General features: G+C 38.1%; 1 protein-coding gene across 1 annotated transcript; it reads left to right on the forward strand.

Moving 5' to 3' along the window:
- Window positions 1-984: 984 nt before the first annotated feature.
- nkx2.2a (NK2 homeobox 2a) lies at window positions 985-4,614 on the forward strand. The gene is given in 3 exon segments (XM_041813365.1): window positions 985-1,039; window positions 3,076-3,393; window positions 4,058-4,614. Coding segments are annotated over 3 exon segments (930 nt in total).
- The last annotated feature ends 15,873 nt before the right edge of the window (window positions 4,615-20,487 follow it).

Genomic DNA, 20,487 nt, shown 5'->3' on the forward strand with positions numbered 1-20,487 from the left:
GCGTCCTGCTTTGTCCTTTAAATCCTGGTGCATCTGCAGCTCAGAGGCCCTTTTCACTAGATCTTCTTCTCTGGTTTAACACCCCCAGCACATACAAACACTTTTCAGACACACAGCCCTAAATGAGGACTGAATATGTTTGGCAAATGAAAAGGGGAAAGCGTGGTGTCCCAACGGATTTGGTAAAAAAGATTTAACTACTTTCTAACTTTGTTTAACGCTGGAGTAAACTTTTATTACTTAGAAATTCAGAAGGAACTCTAACAACCAGCTGGAAATTACAAAGATTAAAATAATGACTAGAAATATTAATATTAATAGCACTAACAACAATGATAATAATGGTATTAACATCATAATAATCCTTCAAAATAAAAACACAATTTAAAAAAATTAAACGCGTAATTTAACTGTAAATTAATGATGTAAAATTGTAATTAATCTCCTCCGGAAGCATCCTGATCAGATGTTCACATTACTGTCAACAGTCTCCGGTGTTGCTCCCGTCCCGCTCTGCAGCCACAGCTTGGTCACTGGCCTCTGTCAGAGCGAAAAGGCACGCGGCCTGTTTGAACTACCTGTAAAAGTAAACAGGTAAACACAGAGCGATAGGCTCTCCAAGTGGAGCACGTCCACTTAGCCTGTGCACATTTACCTCCTCTTGCCGAAACCCCTCGGCTCAATTGATCAAATAGTTCATCCCCAGTCCCCCTGACCACAGCCCAGTGCGCTCCCCTGTCACCGTCACCAAAAAACCCCACTGTGACTTCCCCCTTGTCACCGTGCCACGCACGGCAAAAGCAAAGCAGAATAAGCCTGCGTGCTCTAGCACACCCTGATTTGGCTCCTCACACTACATAAGTCTGAGTGAAATAATGTCCCACATGGGCCAAGAGAGTTTCCTGATGAGATGCGCACAGAGGCTGCAGCCGGGGCCATTCCTGCGCGGTGCGTAAAGCTCTGTGGGTGTCTGCTGGTGGCTGGATGTCCCTTCACATGTCGGATTTAGCAGTGCAGCATTACTTGGTGGATCAGGTCAGTAACCTCTCTCTGCCTTATAGAGGCTCAGGCGCAGCTCCAGTTTGTCCATATAGCCCGCTCAGCTCAATGGAGCCTTTGTGGGATGTTGAGACTTGTGATTAATTCTGCCAGTCTGGTGAAATATTTACCTCAGGCCTGTGTCAGGTGCATTCTGGAACCTTCAAACTGATCCAGAAATAATCTTTTCATTTCACACCATAATCACACTAATATTAAATTTAACTTTATTCTAATAAATGAGAAAAATCACACTAATGAGAGAAAAAAAATGCTGAGAATCTGTAGAATGTGTTACAATTTATTCACCCTATTTAATTCAATTTTAGTCAATGTGTGGAACTAAAAGAATCTTAAAGACACAATAGTCCCAGCTCTAAAAGGAGACAGACTGTGCGTGCGTGCGTGAGTGTGAGAGCGTATGTGTGCTGAGATGAAGGACTTTCCTTAATATTGTGGAAGGATCCAGAAGTTGAATGAAGAGATAGTCCATTGAAAGCAGTTGAATGCCATGACAACTAGGAACAACCTCAGATTTATTCCAAACAGTTAGAAAGCATTGTGCACGGGGCGTCAATCATCTATTATTTCGCCCCTGAAATAAATGCAAAAACTGCGGCCGGACAAAAGCTTCCAACAGGAGCCGGACATTTGTCTACATTTCCCCCATTGTCTGCAGCTTAGCAATCGGTTTGTATTTGTGTTTGCCCGGGTCCGACCACCCAGGATGCGCAGAGGACTTGGTAAAAAAAAAAAAAAAAAAACGTGAAACATTGTCACCCACATCACATACTGGAGAGCAAGCAGAGGGAGGAGAACGAAAGGGAAAGTCTTGAAGTGAAGGAAAATAAAGTAAGCAACAATGATAGTCGGATTTCCACTGAAAAACCAAGAGGGAGCACTTTAAGGAGGGGGGAAAACAAATATTAGGATGGGCTGCTACGATGGAAACTAGGGGATATAGTTAGAAAAAAACAAAACAAAAAAAAGAAAAAGAATTATTTAATAGCAGAGTTACATAAAGATGAGGCCTTTACTGTTTTTATTTAATATTCTGAATCAGATCCACTCAAAAAAAATCACATTTTTATTGTTAATATTTCTATTCAATTTTACGCATCATTGTGGCTGTGTTTGGTGTTATTTTACGCACATCATCATGACTGTTAGATCCGCATGGCCTACTGTCTTAAATACTTGCTTAACGCTTTCAGACAAACAGTCCTGCTTCAGTTTCAACATTCCCTCTTGTCCTTAAGCCCTGGCAAAAATATTGACACAAAAGGTTTACATAAATTATCCTCCAATCTTTCAACAATAGCCGCCTTTCCTCGAGGTTCCCATCCGTGCGTAAAACTTTACGCACGCACATCTGCTTCTAATGTTTTATTTTATTCTAAATCTGTGTTTAGATTATTGTGGTGGAAGCAAAATCAGAAATATCAGTGGTTGCAATTTGTTAAAACGGGCTTTTTTTTTAAGTATTGTGAGTATAAAGCTACTTGGAGGTTCTTTGTATGTAAATAGGGTGTAAAAAAGGCCCTCCCCGTCTTTGTAATTAATTGACACGTTATACCACTCATCATGCTCTGAAGCACCAATGGTAGAGGCTCGGATCTCCCCAAAACCCACAATTTCACATCTGCAAACACTGTCTTCATCCACTTGACTCCTAAGACCCGCCCACACGTGGCCAACCTTTCGCGTGTTTTAATGCTTTTTCACTGCAGGTTCATGTGTTCAGACCAACCTTATATGGACTGATCGGACAAGGTAATGGCTTATTTCCCTCTAGCACCCAGCAGTAGCACAGTATCCATGAGCCACATATAGCACTTCAGCCACTTTGGCATTCTTCCTGGACTTACAGACACTGAATCCACAGCTACTTGCTTAGGCAATGGTTATCCACAGAGGCTGCTTTGACTGTACTTCAGCGTAGAGCGACTCTTACTCATCCCATTTTTTTTTCCCCCTCCTGAAACATCGCATCTGCTTCTTTTTGTTTGGTTTTGTTTCAGAACGGCGGATTGTGAGAGAAGCTGGTTGCAGCAACTTTTCCCTGAATATTTCCCCCCCTCCACCAGAATATGTCGTTGACCAACACAAAGACGGGCTTTTCTGTAAAGGACATTTTGGACCTTCCTGACACGAATGACGAAGAAGGATCTATCACCGGAGCGGAGGAAGACACGGAGGGATCGGAGACCACATCCACGACGAAAACCACTGGAGTTTTGGTGCAAAGTCCTCTAGAAAACGTTCAAAATCTGCCTTTAAAGAACCCCTTTTATGACAGTAGTGACAATCCTTACACACGATGGCTTGCTACTACGGACAGTATTCAGTATTCATGTAAGTAGAGTCTAAGATTCCTTCCTGATTCTCTTCATAATGACTTTTGTGATATTTTAAGCTCTGCAGTTGCATTAATTCATAATTGATGGCACGCAGCCTCCTTATCCACCCTAACGGTGCCCTTGGGTGGCGTGCAGCATTCATCTTTATGCACCGTGCACTGCTGCGCTCGTCTTGAGGCGTTTACAGCTCAACAAATGCATGCAGTGTCTGGGCTCCATTGCAAGATTTTGATCGATGAAGCACCGTGGATAAACACGGAGGAAAGCTGAAAGTTATTCAGAGCAGAAGCACGGTGCAAAATCTGAGAGTGCATTCTGTGAGGGGATTTACAGGCAGACAATGCACCTTTTAATGCTTCACTGACTCGCTCTGCCTGTGCACATTGGAGCAGAGGAATAATTTTGTGCTGGCTTTCAGTTCAAAATCACACAAAAGAGTTCAAATTTGCCATCAGGGTTCTCGTTTTTAACACTCAGCCATGTTTGATGCGTAAAATCTTCTTAATTGCATGCTCCATCCTGTGCGTAATCATTAACAGGTTATTTCTTATTGCGCATGAAAGCATTTCAACTTTTGCTGAATGAATGTGTTTTCTGAATGTCTCTGAGAACTTTACAACATAACATTTTGACAGTGTTTCTCCCGTTTCTTGCCGCAGTGCACGGCCTCTCCGCCAGCTCGCAGGACTCAGCCAAGTCCCCGGAGCCGTCCGCAGACGACGAATCGCCGGACAACGATAAGGAAACTTCCAGCAGCGGCGGCAGCGACTCCGGCAAGAAGCGGAAAAGGAGGGTGTTGTTTTCCAAGGCGCAGACCTACGAGCTGGAGCGCCGCTTCAGACAGCAGAGGTACCTGTCCGCCCCAGAGAGGGAGCACCTGGCCAGCCTGATCCGCCTCACCCCGACCCAGGTGAAGATCTGGTTCCAGAACCACCGGTATAAGATGAAGAGAGCCCGGGCCGAGAAAGGTATGGAAGTGACCCATCTCCCTTCTCCCAGGCGGGTGGCCGTGCCCGTCTTAGTCAGGGATGGAAAGCCTTGTCACACTCTTAAAGCTCAGGACTTGGCGGCCACTTTTCAGGCCGGGATCCCCTTCTCGGCTTATAGTGCCCAGTCACTCCAACACATGCAGTATAACGCGCAGTACAGCGCCGCGGCCACGGCACAGTTCCCCACAGCACATCACTTGGTGCAAACGCAACAGTGGACTTGGTGAGAGAAATGATAGAGACTTGGCTTGGATGCACGATAGGGAGTTTCACCACAGAGCAAAGAAAAAAGATAAAACACAAAAAACAAAAGACTTTTCATTTTTGCAGCTTGACTCATATATATACTACCATTTTTATTCGGGGCTCATGTGTGCGCCGTGTTTACATGTTTTCGTTAAGAGAACTGGGTCCGAACCTCTCCCTTATAGATTTTATTCAGAATGTCAATGCTCTTCTTGTGAATTTTTTTGTAAAGTATGTTGTGTGTTGGTTGTAGAGATGTTTTCCTCTTTTTCTTTTGTCCCTTCGTGTTATTATCAGCACGTACGAACCACTTTATAATTATAGAAATTTTAATTTCTTGCTTCTTTTATGGACCGAAAAAATATTTATGGCCATGAATAAACACTGGCAACTTTTCAGCCATTTTCCTTTTGTTTTTATTTCCTGTAAATATTTTGTGGCAAATGTTGAGACTTTTCGGGTGCGTAAACCTGCCGATCCAAATCCAATATTATATTTTTATAATTTTCCAAAATAAGAGAGGGATTTTTGAAGGAGGAAATACCTGTTTAATAATGGCACAATCTTTGTTTATGACTTAATATTTAAAAAAAAACGATTTTTAAATTAAATCTAAGATTTAAAAAAAGATTTCTGCTTTACGCACGTGTTAATTCGATTTATCATCAAAAAGAAAACGCCAAAAAGGGGGCGAACCAGACACATTATGGGTTCCAAAATGAGAATAAATCAGCGCACTTCACTCCTTTTCCTTTTAGGCAAATTTAATCCGGAAAATGTTTTTTTTTTTCCAATCCAAACACCTCAGCCATAAAGAGCCGAAAGTCACTTGTGAAACGGGACTAAAATCCACTCACTTAATATAAGAGGGCTTCTCCACTAAAGAAGCTTTTGAATGAAAAGCTCTCCGTTTTGTCAGCATCCTCCACCACTCCCAGCCCGGGGTGTAAAGTGGCAGACAGCGTAAAGGGGGGAAAAAAATCGTTTAATGCAATAAATGTTTTGTTATCTCGTTACAGAGCAGGAATAATCAATGAGTCACCAGCCTTCATTGTTTCACCAAAACCAACCTTGGATAAATTACGCACGGCTTAAATGCGCTTTAACCTCCTAATAAAGTTATTTTTCATGCTATAATATAACATGGCAGCTCTGATATTACGCATTAAATACACTCTGCTCCATTAGTGTCCATGTTCGTTATGGTTGGACCAAAACAAGCGCAAATGACTCCCCAGTGATCCGCTGCGCACTGCGGATTATCAGCCCTCAGTCAATATCTTGGGTAAATATGATAACCGAGTAGAAAAATCCATGCATTCTGTTTGTCCCGGGACAGAAATGTCACAGCAGATGTTAGAGTCGCCCCTATCATCACTGAACAAACAGCCAAATTGGGCAGATTTGCTAATTATTTACAGAATTGAGTCTCAAGGGGCTACTGCTTTGTAGGCGACACAGATTCAATTTGTCCCTGACAGAAAGGTTTTGTGTTGTGCCACTGGTTGAGCTTGTAGGGCAAAAAATCCGCAACTTGTTTGTATTTTTTTTAAAAATAAAGTCTTTCGACATGGACAGAAAATACGCAGAGCGTGCCAAATAATGCTTTAAAATAAAAAAAAGGAAAATCTGATTTATAACAGGATTTTTTTGGATGAAGCTTGTTATTTTGATTTTAAATAGATGTGAGCTCGCTTTAAGACAATTCCAACCTCGTGCGTAAAAAGAAAATGTAGACGCTAAAGCATCCCACTGCCCTCAGTGATCAGGCACTTTTGTGACTCTATCATTGCATAATACAGTGCACGACACAACACAGAGACAAAAGGCCAGGCCTGCTTTCTGCTGGGTGTTAGAGGCGTGCATGTTAACGAGCAGCAGGATGCAGACAGTGCAGATAGAGACTGACAGAGTTGCTCGGTGCTGTTCAGAGTCAGGGAGATGCATCCTTGGGCTTTTTGTCCTGCCTGTCACTTGGTGCCATTGTGATCTTTGCTGCACACGTTGTCTCCCATATGGACAGCTGGGCTCGGGCAAGGAGAAAAGGATCTTTCACAAACCCCAAATTGTATCAAGCTTTCAAATAAAGCATTGTTGTCGCTCAAAGAAAAACGAATTAAAAATTCGTGCTATATCTATTCTGGTCAAAAAGAGAAGCCCCATTCACGGATAACAGGGAGTCCTTCTTCCTTGATAGAGCTATGCCAACAACAGCCTTCTCATTTCTCTTTTCCCTGCATCCCCTATTCTGCAGAGTGAAAGGCTGCTTCTTGTCTGTCTGAAAAAAGTCGCTCCTCAGAGCGCAAAAACTATTTTTAAATACCAGACAGTGTTCTTCCTTGTTTGCTTTGAGTCCCGCTGGTATGCGTGGGCCGACTGCTGAAATAGACACATGGAAATATATTTGACACAATTTTCCTCCCACTAGAGTCCGGTTTTTGGTTTTTACGCATCAGGTGTAAACTGAGCCACTGTGCGCAATCTGCACCGACGGATTACCCAAGTTTACGATTTCCTGCATGTTGCGCCTGCAAGTTAAATATAACAGAAATGTTTTAAATTTCAAGAGGAGTAAAAAATGCTCATAATAGCGATGGGAATTTATGCTGGTTGGAGATATTCTCCAGTTGGAGATAGAGGCACATGGATTGGATTGATGCGCAAACACAGCTGGACAAGAAATAACATTTTTAAAATGCATTTCTTAATTTTAAATCCCCTTGCTCCATCAAATATATATATTTGTACTATCTTGGATTTTATTTTTTCCCATTACGCACCAAACTGATCCTTAAATCCTGAACTTTTATTCTCCAAACTGTTTCTTTCAACATATATTTTATGTCCAATTCAGTCAGCAGTGCGCAACTCCCTTCCTGGCACAAAATAAAAACACAAGCCGTGCGTGAAAATTCAAAACAAACGTTGTTTTTCTTTTTTTAACGGGGTACAAAATTTGCTTTGCACCCTTGCTTGTCATTAACGCACCAGAAAATTACACTACTCCTCCATCAGCTCAGCAACAGGGTAAGATTTATCGGAAATTGCTTTTGGCTGCTTGGAGGGATAAAGCAGGCGACATTAAAACAACCATCCCGGCGTGCAGCATAGTTCAACCTGCGTGGATAACACTATTATATACCTTGGAATACAATACTTGAGGAAATGTGCACTTGGGACACCATGGATCTTCGTCATCCTGCCCATTTGAACCTCGACATGAATCATTTTTCTATCACGCACATCGCCAAATAAACGAGGATTTCAAAGCTATAATAAGCGGTGCTTTTCATTTAAAGGAAGCTATCTGGGTTTTATTGCCTTAAAGGAGATCCAGATTAGATTCGCCACAGTGCCGATATTAAACAGAGAGGGATGGAGGGAGGGAGGAGGAGGAGAGGAGAGAATGTTACGCCAAGTGGCCACAAGATGGAAGCAGAGGTCCGCAGTTGGCGTCCTGCAGCTTCTACCTGCAAATGTCTAACAGGCAAACTTCATCTGACTCCAGCAGCGCTCATCACCACAATCAAATGTCTGTTTTTTCTCCCTTTAATGAACAGACATCACAGCAAACCTGACTGTCCTTTAAAGCGCACGGTTATGCCATTGTTAAGGATCTTGAGAGCGTCATCACACCGCCTTTTGAAAACAAACTAGACAAACACTGCACACACAATTAGCACTGCTTCTATGTCAGACACAGACAGAGACTTGGAGTATCCACGGTGTGGCGCAATAGGATAGGGGGAGAAATATGGTGCAGATTAATTCACTTCAGTGAAAGTGAACAAAAGAGCTGAAGTGTGGTTTTTCAAGGAAAGTCTGAGCTCAGTCAGAGTCCTTCACAACAAAAGAGACTTTAAGTCAAATGTCCTCAGCAGTATAAAAATAAATCAGACATTTCTGTACTATAACTCTTCAGAGGAGGCTGTGTGTTTCATAAAGGAAGTGTTTATTAGAAATATTCTCCTTCAACTGCATAGTTAAAAGATCCTGATAAAAAAAAGTACTTTAGCTACATTTGGAGCCCAGAATCTTCTCATTAGTGTCATCTCAGCGTCTCTCATGTTTAAGTCATCGTCTCCTCCTGCAGAGAAGAAGCATGCAGATGACTGCAAAAATGGGTCAAAAGACAAAATAAAAGGCTTCCATCTTTATGCACCTGCTCAGTTCAGCATCAGCGAGCCTGCACCTGTAGGGGGCCTCGTTGGGTTAGAAAGCTGCACCAGCAGGGGAGGTGGAGGGATACTGAGAGGGGAATACATATTTAATCTTCCAGAGTTCACTTTAAAGAAGGTGGCATGAATAAACAAAGAGAGACACCAGACAGCCAAATTCAGATATCTTAAAATCAAGTCTAGGATTTCTTTGAGGAAAGAAAATCATCCTTAAACCTGCATGAAAATATCTCAAAAATATCCACTTTCTGGTGACAACAGTGAGTGTATCTGTCCTACTGTGGAGTTTTCGGTGCGTGCATGGTGCTGCAGAACCTGAGCGGTCACAAATCCACAAGTTTGTTCAGTAGGACAGAGTGTCTGCATTCAGATCAGCCTCCAGTCTGCATGTGAAGAAGCAACTGAGCTGATGCAGCTTGATGCCTGAGGAGCCACAAAAATGCAACATTTCTGCACAACTCCAGCTTCTGTCATGGTGTGTTCATCTGAATAAAAATGCTTACTTTTGCTATTCTTTGTATAGATCTCATCTGGAAGAAAAAAATGCAATTTTAAGAATAGGAACTATGATTTGCCTGCATTTGTCAGCATGGAGCGTGCTAAAAAGCATTGCAGTATCATTAGTTCAAAAGCAATCACAGCTGATAAATGACTCATTTTATTAGCTTAATTAATCTGCTCAAAATGTACGTTCCTGTCTGCAAGAGTGCTTTAGAAAACTGGCATTCAGTCCACTTAGATTTAAAGGAGCTGAGGCTGACAGTATATCGGTAAGTAAGACGACCAAATCAAGTGTTTGGTATTAAAGTAAGTAAAGAAAACATTAAAGGTCACGCAGTTCATGCATTTTTATGTATCCCATAATTTTCATCTGTACAACATGTATCATTCGAATCGCTTGCATGTATCCAGCAAATAAATATGTTGGAAATAATGTTTAATTGGTTTTAAAATTTTCTCTCCTGCTGCTCACAGTAAAGTCCTGAAACTCTTAATCTGAGCTCCGAGTCAGAGGTGGACTTTACCATTAGGCAAAGGTAGGACTGCTAAGGGACCCCTAAACACATAATTAACTTAACCCTTTCTCCTGCACTGACTTGTATTCTGGCCATTTCTAATTTTAAAGGCTCATTAAAAGCGTGATATATTAAGTAAAGTGGATCATGTTATAGTGACATTAAAGCTTTCAATCAGAAATTGGCAACTTTGGTCACGGAGAGGGCCACATTATTTTTATTCTCACTGCCGGAGGGTCAAATTGTTGCAAATTGTGGGATTCTCCACATCTAAAAATTCAAATGTCTTTTGATTTGACCAAAGGAATGAAAATCTGCAAACAGTAACGCTAACTTTGATGAGCTCAACAAAGAATATAAGCCACTTTAAACTGGTTTGAATTTAATGCACATAATAGTTAATGGTTGTTGAAGTATTTTTTTTTTTTTGCTTATATTTTTTAACAAATGCATTAAGTCATGCACATATTCTTTTAACAGCAACAATTCAAGCTCATTTTATTTCTAGTTCTTTGCTAACTTAGGCCAGTGATCAAAGATAGTTATAGAAAATTGTAAAAATTGCAGATTTGATCACATTTCCCACATTTTTATAATTTGTTGCTATTTGAATTAACTCATGGGCCACATTGAGTGAGGAGAAGGGCCCCATGTGGCCCCCAGTTACCCACCACTGCTTTAAATAGTAAAATGTACATATTATTGTGAATTATCTCTTATTAAAACACCAAAAACTAGTCAACTAGTGTAACTGTTATTATATATTTTATAACAAATTTATGATCAAATATTTGGCCACTTTTTCAAAGGGTTAAGTTGGTAAAACATGACCAAAAAAGGAAAAAGAAATCCAAATAGGAACCGTTTTTTTTTTCTTTGAATAAATTGACATATGTTACATAGATCGGATGTTTTTTGGTTACCTGATTTCCATTTATAGTAATCAATAGCCATTTTAAAATCCACCTGGACATTTCTGTATAAATAACATTACTAAACAGTCGTTTTTGGCTGGGGCCCCATGCCTGTGTTTGCCCAGGGCCTGAAAATGTCCAAACCCACCCCTGACATGAGTACAAATTTTCTTGTAAAACACAGAAAAAAGTGTTTGTCACTTTTTACCCAAGCTTAATTCCTCAGCAGATTTTTCAGCATATTTCTTAAACTACATCTGAAACTCAGCCAAAGCCGAGGGTGGACTGAGGGACTCCGTAAAAACTATCAATTTTGTTAATTTGCCTGAAAACCAAACAGTTAGGAGTCAGTGAATATAAATGCATAAATTTGACAGCTGTGTGTTTAGCTAAAATTCTTAGACAAGACTGAGCATGCAGCAGAGACAGACGCCGACAGAGCAGTTTTCAAATCCTGGTCTTAGTAGTAGAGTCTACAGATGTTCAGTTTGGAGTCAGCTTTGTGAAAAAGGAGCGAGCGTTAGGGTTCTTGACTTTGCTGAGTGTTGAGATAAGAAAACCAGCAGAGTCTGCACAGATCGCAGGTCACACACATGATCTAATGTGCCGGACAGAGAAGCTTTTCCTCCACGGATATCTTTCACCATCTGCTTCTTGACTGTACACATGTAAAAAAAATCTGAATGAAATAAAAGACTACAGAAAGCACACTGGCCTTTTTTATTCCTTTAGAGTGCATCTAAATGTAACTAATGGTTTCCATTAACATCTATGATACACAAATATAGAGAAGAATTTAAGATTTCATGAATTTACAAGAAAAAGCAGTTATCATTCATGTTATTCAAACAGCAGATCTGTTTCTCTGACAGTGGATGACGAATGAATATGACCATCAAAAAAGAGGGCTGTTGAGAGCTATTAACAATCTAATGTGACTCAAGCAGAGCTGTTGAATTCAGCTTCCTCTTGCTCTCAGCGGTGCGCAAGTTTTGGACCTTTTCTGGGAAATCTATAACTGTTCACTTTTAAAGCTGGTAAAATGTACAAGGGAGAAGTTGGACACATGTAGGCGTCATAGGTGAGCTTTGCACCACAATCAAGCATGTCGGCTAGAATTCTTTAATCCCCACTGTGTACTTCTGATATGCTTGTCTGTGCTGCCTCATTTTTTACTTTAATGCAGTTAATGCAGTGTGTATTTTAGTATAGCATGCATAACAATAATGTTTGCTGCTTTGCAAAAATTCTAGAGAAGTTCAAAGTTATTAAAACCTTTCAGGAATGGTGCAGACATGCATCAGTTATGGTTCTATTTCTCTCACCTTTTTGCAAACACATTGTCTAAGATGGACAAATTCACCTGTAGTTTATAAAAGAGCTGATTTTTGAACAAGATTACTTTTAAGTTCATGTTTTAAAGTTGCAATCCCAGTGATGTGTTTATTGTTGATATCAGCCACACTGTGCATCCATTTAGAATATATACAGACGCTCTCATACACCAGGCATTTGTTCAACTGTGCAGTTGAATTAAAATAAAATAGAGGGAACTAATATAAAACTAGTTAATAAAGTAGTTTTAACATGAATTTCTACAACGATTCAGATGCATTTCTGCTTATGGAAGAAGATGACAGGGGACAAGCATGTGCCAAAATGTAATGCTAAAGTTTCTGACTGAAAATGTGGGTGATATAAACCAGTGGTTCCCAACCTTTTCTCTTTAGGGCCCCCCCACCTTACTAGTGTCTAAGAGAAGCTAAGCCCCCCCAGGACCCACCTGGTAAAAGTGCTCATCAATTTTAGTTGTTTTTATTAATAAAATCCCAATAAAATAAGAATAAATACACTTTTTGTGACAAAAGATCTATGTGTAAACTATTCATTAGCATGACAGTGTATAAAGACACTCAAAAAAAAAAAAAAAAAAAAAGAATAGAAACTCCCCTTAAAATCCTCAAGTTTAAATAGTCATTAATTCTGGAGAATAAAAAACAGTACATCTTCACTTTAAAGTTGAAAAATGGACTTCAACCAAAGCTTAGAATTTTTTGGGTTATTAAGTCAATAATCCAGTCACAACTGTTCCTACCACTGTTTGGTTTTCTTGCACATTTTTGTTGTAAATTCATAATTTTTATATCTTGAAATCCGGGGCTAAGCTGGACATGTTTAATATCCGGCGCTAAACCCAAAAAAAGTACAGTCCTAGGGCAGGCGCTTTGATTAATTTTTTTTTCCTTGTCGGACAGTTTTATGCACTATTTTTACGCAATTTAAAACAAAAATTTAAATTTAAAATGCCACCAAATCTGTGCATCATAAAGGCAAAACTGATGCTGTTCAATCAAAAAAAACCTTCATTGCTAATATATTTTTTTCTTAATCTAACTGCCCTAAGAGTGTCAGTCATATCATGATAAACCATGTTGGAGATCAATTATTTTTGCTTCTGCCTCCTATAATATCAAATGTTTTGTTTTTTTTTGTGCGTCATTGCATAGGTAGGTCAGGGATCTGGTAAAAAAAAAAGTTTATATTTGAATCTATGCATTTCCAAACAAAGGGCATAAAAAGAAAACATTGGTGTTGGAGATGTTGTTTGATTCACAAGAATGCTTAAAAATGTAAATTTAGAACAATGTTTAAAGTGGTTCTTATACTTCGGAGAGTGCATAAGCGCAGAAGAGGATTAGAAAAATGGCGTGTAAACTTTTTTTAAATCCTGAGATTAAAGTCAGAATTCTGTTTTCCAGAATTATTTTTCTTTTGATTAAAAATAAATTGCATGCCTTGTTTTCAGTTACCCCAATCATCTTCCATACATAAATTCTTGAAGGTAAAAAAAGGATCAGATTTTCTCATTAAGTTTGGCTTTAAAACTTTAATATCCGTGTTGTGATCAGCAAGGCATTATTGTTTATTGCTTATTTATTTTAGCATTGATCTATCAAAGTGATCATCAACTGTTGGTCTGGGGGCCACATCAGGCCCCCACATGTTCTCATCAGGCCCCCACAATATTATTAAATTCAGAAAATGTGAAATTATGTTGTGGTATTTCAGTTATTGTTTTTATAAACACCCTTGAGCTATTATTATTATTATTATTATTATTATTATTATTATTATTATTATTATTATTGTATAAATAATATACATTGTTGTAAACAGCCTTTAAAACAATTTAGATTAAAACAATTTAATCAGAAATGACTTTATATTCAAATCCACCTGTCGGCTGATACTAGCAATTCTTGATCAAAGCTGCCGTTGTGTCAACTTTTGTCTTCAGGTGTTTTGGGAGTGTATAACTATGCAGCATATCAGCATCAAACCCAGTTATGGAAAACATGACAGACCCAGATATATTTGACTAAAATACCTCAATCGCCCCCCTGTGGCTGGCGGCAGAATAGCGACTGATCTCACAGTTGGAGGCTAAAAATTATGTAAACTTGAACAAAAATATCTTTCAACAAAAATATGAGAATTATACCAACTTGTTTTTCTTTCTTTCTCTTGTTTTTAAAATAAATTTAGTCTATCTGAGAGTTCGGCCCCAAAGTACCCACCAAGGAAACAGCTTGCCCTTGTACAAATGTAGTTGATGACCCCTGATCTATCATAACACTCATTAGCAGCATACTTAAAACCAACCTGAATGATTAGGGGCTTATAAGAAAATAACCAGGGCATAGACCCCATAAGCCACCCTCTTGCTCCACCTATGCTCCAAATTTTTGAATTCTAATGTCAAAATTTAAGGTTTTTTTAAAACTGTAAAATTCTGAGTTTCTTTTCTTGTAAATATATCCCCTTATAGTTTCAATAAAATCAATTGTTTTTCCTCATAAATTGTTCACTGATTTACATTAAAATCAACATGTTGTCCTCATTTTTTAATCTTTTAGGGCAGCTCTACTATGCTGTCATACATCGTGTTTATAATAATGATTTAAAAAAATACGTAAGGCTTATTTTGACAAGGTCAGAGCAGACAGGGTCCTTGTCCCCCATGAGATCTTTGGCGCTCCCCTAGGGGTCCACGGACCCCAGGTTGGGAACCACTGATAAACCATGTTGTTGATTAAATTATTCTAAAAATGTGAATTTGCATGTAAATTTGTACCACCAGTGCATGATAATCAGTGTTCAGAGCAGAGTCACAGCTACGAGGCCTCTCTAAAAGTTGTGTTTCTTTGTTATGATTTGAAAGTGCCATATGGTCTTATTTCCCTTTGTCTTCTCTTTCTCAATGTTCCATCTCAGGCCTTGAGTTGTCTTGTATAAAACCCACAGTCCGCTGCAGTCAGATGGGCTGGATGGGAGACAGCGCCAACAATCAGGTTCCCAGAGTTGAGTGTTTATGCCTTTCACTTAATGGATTGTCTCACCTTCTTCAGAGGATGAACATGAGGTGCTTGAGATGCCAGCACTGCAAATGGATCCTGGGGCTTTGAGCCTGATAACAAGCGGCCGTCATCTGTTTCAGACATGCTTCAATCAGCACGCGTGATGATCAAAGAGCAGCAGTGTGGCAGCAACGTGTTTTACCAATTCAAGCTGCCTAATTAGCTTCCTGTTTAAAGAGGATGTCAAATATGTGTAGCGAGTTGTGCCTATCGTGTGTTTGTGCACTTGTACCCTGTGCTGAATTTATAATGTCCTCTGGAGCTAACTTTGCTGAATGAGAAATAAATAAAGAAAAGCTTCTCCATGGTATTTCTTTTGTGCTTTGCTGAATAGGAGCAGTATTACAATATGGCCGAGCGATGCACTTTCTGGCATTATGTATCACATTCAGTCTTCTGGTAATGTGGGAGATTGAAGCAATAACCTTCAATTTATTTTCCTTCTAAAGTCACAGATACAATTCTCTGACTGGGTTTTCATCCACACACCTGCACAAACAACTTCCCATCAGCCCACTGTTCCTCGTGATTATTTGACACTTGTATTATGAGAGATTGTGATGGAATCATCTCAAATGAAATAAAACCTGAAATAAATCCACAAGCTGCACAAAAGAATGACACATGCCTGTGGTTTTATTTCAACTTTTTTACACTGGTGTGATCACCAAACACAGCAGAGACAGATACAAAGAGGAGGATGACACCCTCATTGCCAAAGTACAGCTGAATAAGGCACCAGCCTTGTTGGATGCAGGATGGATTTTTCAGACTATTTCTCTAACTGACATTAACTTTAGCATCTTCATATCCTCACAACTGGCATGTTTGCAGAATGTAAAAGACAGTTTGCCTTGTTTCACCAGCAATTAATTGTTACTCTGAAGTTAGCTGAAATTCTCAAATATGTTCTTTTGCATTAAAACAGACAAAAGTTGATATCTCTGACAGCCTCCAGGTTGTTCATATCCTCGCTCCAGTGTCTGCTCCTCAGTGCATCGCTCCAGTTTTATCCCATACAGCGGTCAAGCCTCTTCTGTTGTCGCTCTGGTTGCACATCACCATAACTGCGAGGTCTGCTGATGCTCTGGGTTGGTTTAGAGTCATTCTGACAGCCAACTTGAAACATTTTAAGCTGACCACATTATTACCACTGAGGCATTTTCAAGGCTTTAATTTCAGATCTGATTGATCTGAACTGTCTTTTTTAGTCCTTTTTTTTTTTAACTGTTTGAGCAGTTTTACTCTATTTATATAAGAAGATAATATTTTATTGATACCCACAGGGAAACTTCTGGTATTGCAGCAATATAACAAAATAGGAAGAAGGTTGTAAAAATACAATAAAATGAGAATATAGTACATTAAAATGTTAAAGTGACAGGTGTTAGTGGAAAGTGAGCTAGTATACCTACTGACAGCCAGTTATGTGCACATTAGTGGGAGGACATGGACACGTATAGTGCAGAAATGGTCCATGCAGTAGAGAGAAGAACAAGAGATATGCATAAAGAGGACAGTTTGGTACTGTAGTATGAATATTGACATCACATATTTTTATCATTATTTCTTTAAGATTTATGATACTACTACTACTAATAATAATATTAAATATAGCTATTATTACTTTTGATTTGAGAAATAAGACAGTGGATATACCTGGAAACAGGAAGGAGAGATTGAGGAACAACATGTGGTGAAAGAGCCACAGGCCAGACTTGAACCAGGGCCATCTGGGCCCCAAATATCACTTATGAATATTTAAAATGGAAAAAAAATATTTGTGAGTTACAAGTTAAGTGGTAATATAATATAATATAATATAATATAATATAATATAATTCAGGCTGTCAAAAGATTAAACTTTTACCTAATATAATCTCAGGATTTTTGTAGTTAATTACAGTTAATGCTCCTATTTTGCATTTTAACTGTTTTGTGGCTTTATGGATTTTTCAGCTGACCTTGTTTGGATACAGAGTTGCTTCTAGAGAAAGGTCAAAGATCATAACAACCACAGAAAAAGGAACTTGATATGGATTGAAAATGAAATAAGAGAACATTTAAAAGATCTTCTGACTTTTTCTCTGAGTGGTCTGCGAGGTGTTTCATTTTTAAGTGACATGAGATATTAAGGAGCACAGGAAGACTTATTTTACATCACTGATACTGCAGGAAGATGCTTACATAGCTTAACCAAAGTGTGTTTAAAGGGACAATAAAGCACGCTTTTAAAAGTTAGTGCACTAATTGAGGGCCTTATTTAATTGTGATTACCTTGATTAATCTTGACAGCCCTAAATAATATAATATAATATGATATAATATAGTATAATTATATTATATTATATTATATTATATTATATTATATTATATATACAAAGGATTAATAGTATAGTATTAGGATTAATAGTGTAATGAGCATGAACAGAGTGTATATTGTGGTTCTATGAAATAAAAAGAGTTGAGAATAATAATCACAGTGAGAAAATCACAGCAGAATTCATACAGTATGAGCCTGATGTAAGCTCCAAATATACAGTTTGTCTCATGCACATGAATATAAAGAAGATGATGTCTTAATGTCTGTTTTTAAAAGTCTTTATTCATTATTTTTACTCCACAGCTGTATTCACGGCCTCATAATATGATCTTAATGTAGTAAAATTCACTTTTGGACGTTTACTAAACATTCATTAGATTCATCATTGTTTTTGATAATTATATCATCCCTGACGTTTATGAATATTTATAGTTAAATAGCTACAGCAGCTTCAACATTACAGTTTATTACAATATTTCAAATTACTTGACTTTACTCTATGACATTTTGGGGGGGAAAACAAAGATGTCATCCCCCAGTGTATGCGTATCTAACAATGTACCATTCTAATATTACTGGACAAATAAAAACAAAACATATATAAATACAACATTGGCCTCCATTAAAACAGTTATTGTGTTAGTCCATGGTGAGAACAAATACTACTATCTTAATGCTAAGATACACACTTTAAAATAGACTCAGAGTGTCTTTAAATTCATCATTTATGTTTTTATTACATTTAAGAATATATTATATGAAATGTTTATGAATCATTTTTATATTACAATAATTCAATTTCACCTGCACTGTTCACACAACACTAAATGTCCATGATTCCTCAGACATCTATGATACATACGTGCATTTAATAGCAGTAAACATCTAAAGTAAAAGTTAATAAAATACAAGTCGCTTAAATGTCACAGATATGGAAATACATACATCATGCACATAGTGTATATGCGTTGCTATAGGACTCATTTATTTTGTTTTAATTTACTGAAATAGCAAAATTACTCTAAAAGGTCAAAATGCATCCAGTCCACATCATCTTTAATCTTCTACAGCAACTATAATTCCTTTTAAGGAATATTATTGCAAAAGCATGATCATTCTAAAGTCTTATTTTGACGCACGCGTTGAAACTTTGCCAGTCACCTGCTGCAGAAGCAACTCTGTCAGTCCTTGAAAAGCTGGGGACACCTACAGAGAAAGCCAGGCCAGGGTCCCTCTGACAGATATGAGGGGCTAGCGAGAAAGACAGATGAGCCTAAAAGCTCTGTGCACAAGTGTGAGTCTACTGCAGTCACACCAAGACTGTAAAATATCTTCATGCTACACAGCTGAAATAGTATCTGATTTATGTTTAACAAAATATAACATTAGATATAACCTGTGAGGTTGCTGTGTTTACTGTCATATGTATGAAAGTGTGTAAAATAAAACTGTAAATGTTTAAATTAAGGTAAAGCTTCATTATATCAAGTACAAGATAAGTGTTTTACTTTGATAAACAAACAGCAACATAAACATACAGTATAGAGTTTTGAGATCTGTATTCTCAGCTTTTACTAGATTCTCCTGCTGCTGAAAAGAATTCCTGGCACATTTCTAATATATACTTCAAATAAAAGTGGGGTTTAATTATCAAATTTACTAAATAGTTAAGTTATGTGTTTTTGTACAGAGATAATTTTGTCGATTAAAACTATAACTAAATGCATTCCTCAATTTCCCTTATTCCACTTGACTAAGACTCGCTAAAAACAGATCTTTGGTGCCGAAAAATCTGAAGAAAAGTAAGTTTAGTTTTCATCCAGGAGACTAAAATGAATAATGTTAGTGCTGGATTGTTGGATATTCACAGTCCATGATATCTCTCCACTGTGCATATAAGGCATGGAGGATTAGTTTTATTAAACTGTTAAGCTGGATCACAGTTGTTCCTCATGTTTGGACTTGTTTGTGGAGTCCCACAGGGCTCAGTTTTGGGCCCCCAAACAGTTTCTATTATACATAAATGATATATGTAATGTATCTAAAGTTCTAAAGCGTGTTTTGCTTCACATCAGAAATTATGGTTCAATAGAAGTAAAGTATCATTAAATCAGAATAAACAAACAAACAAAAAAAATTCTAATATGAAATTGCAAAGTCTAAAAGACTTACAATTTCTGAAAGATATTTACAGACAACATATTTTATGGAAAGGGAAGTTTTACAAAACTGTTTTAGACTTTTTTTTTCACTTTACTTGCTTTTTATTTTATTTTGTATAGGACTTTTTGTAAATTTTGTTTTGTCATTGGAAAAAGTCTATGTATATGAGTGTGTTTTGTGAAATGTAAAAATGTTTGAGTTAATGTAAATTTGTTTCAAGCTAGTCTTTCAGCCTTTGTATTTTGAATTGCACTTCCAGGCCACTATAGTTTTACATTCATATTTAAATTTACAATTTGGCTGATTAAATTGGTTCAGACAGAGACTAAAATGTAAAGCTAATGCTAGACCAAAACTTTCAAGAGTGGAAAATGACTAAAATGTGACAAAAACTGAGAGGAAAATAAATCTAAAGACTAAGACAAAAACTAAAATAGCTGCCAAAATTAACACAGGTGGTTAAAATGTATTTGAAGGCAAAAAAAGCAATAAATCCACATTCTTGTAATCTCCTAAGGTAACCCCAACACACTAAATTTATTATACAAGCATCAATGTAACTTCTGAAATTTACTGCAGCTTGTGAATGCTTTTCATTATAACTAGCACTCCCTCGGTCTGTTATCTGTGTTGCTTGTCCAGTTAAGAGAGCCGAGCCCAGCTGTTATTTGGCGAGAGGCAGAATACAGCCCCACAGGTCACTCATTGACGTATAGTAGTGGAGACACAGGCTCATGTTCACACCTACGGAGAGTTTAGAGACACCCATTAGCCAAAGGATCATTTTGGGGGCCGAAGCATGGGCGGAGTGAGGGGGTGGCTTAGGGGACTCGAGCCCCAAA

Source organism: Cheilinus undulatus, linkage group 18 (assembly GCF_018320785.1).
Source record: "Cheilinus undulatus linkage group 18, ASM1832078v1, whole genome shotgun sequence".
In the NCBI taxonomy this organism is placed as follows: Eukaryota; Metazoa; Chordata; class Actinopteri; order Labriformes; family Labridae; genus Cheilinus; species Cheilinus undulatus.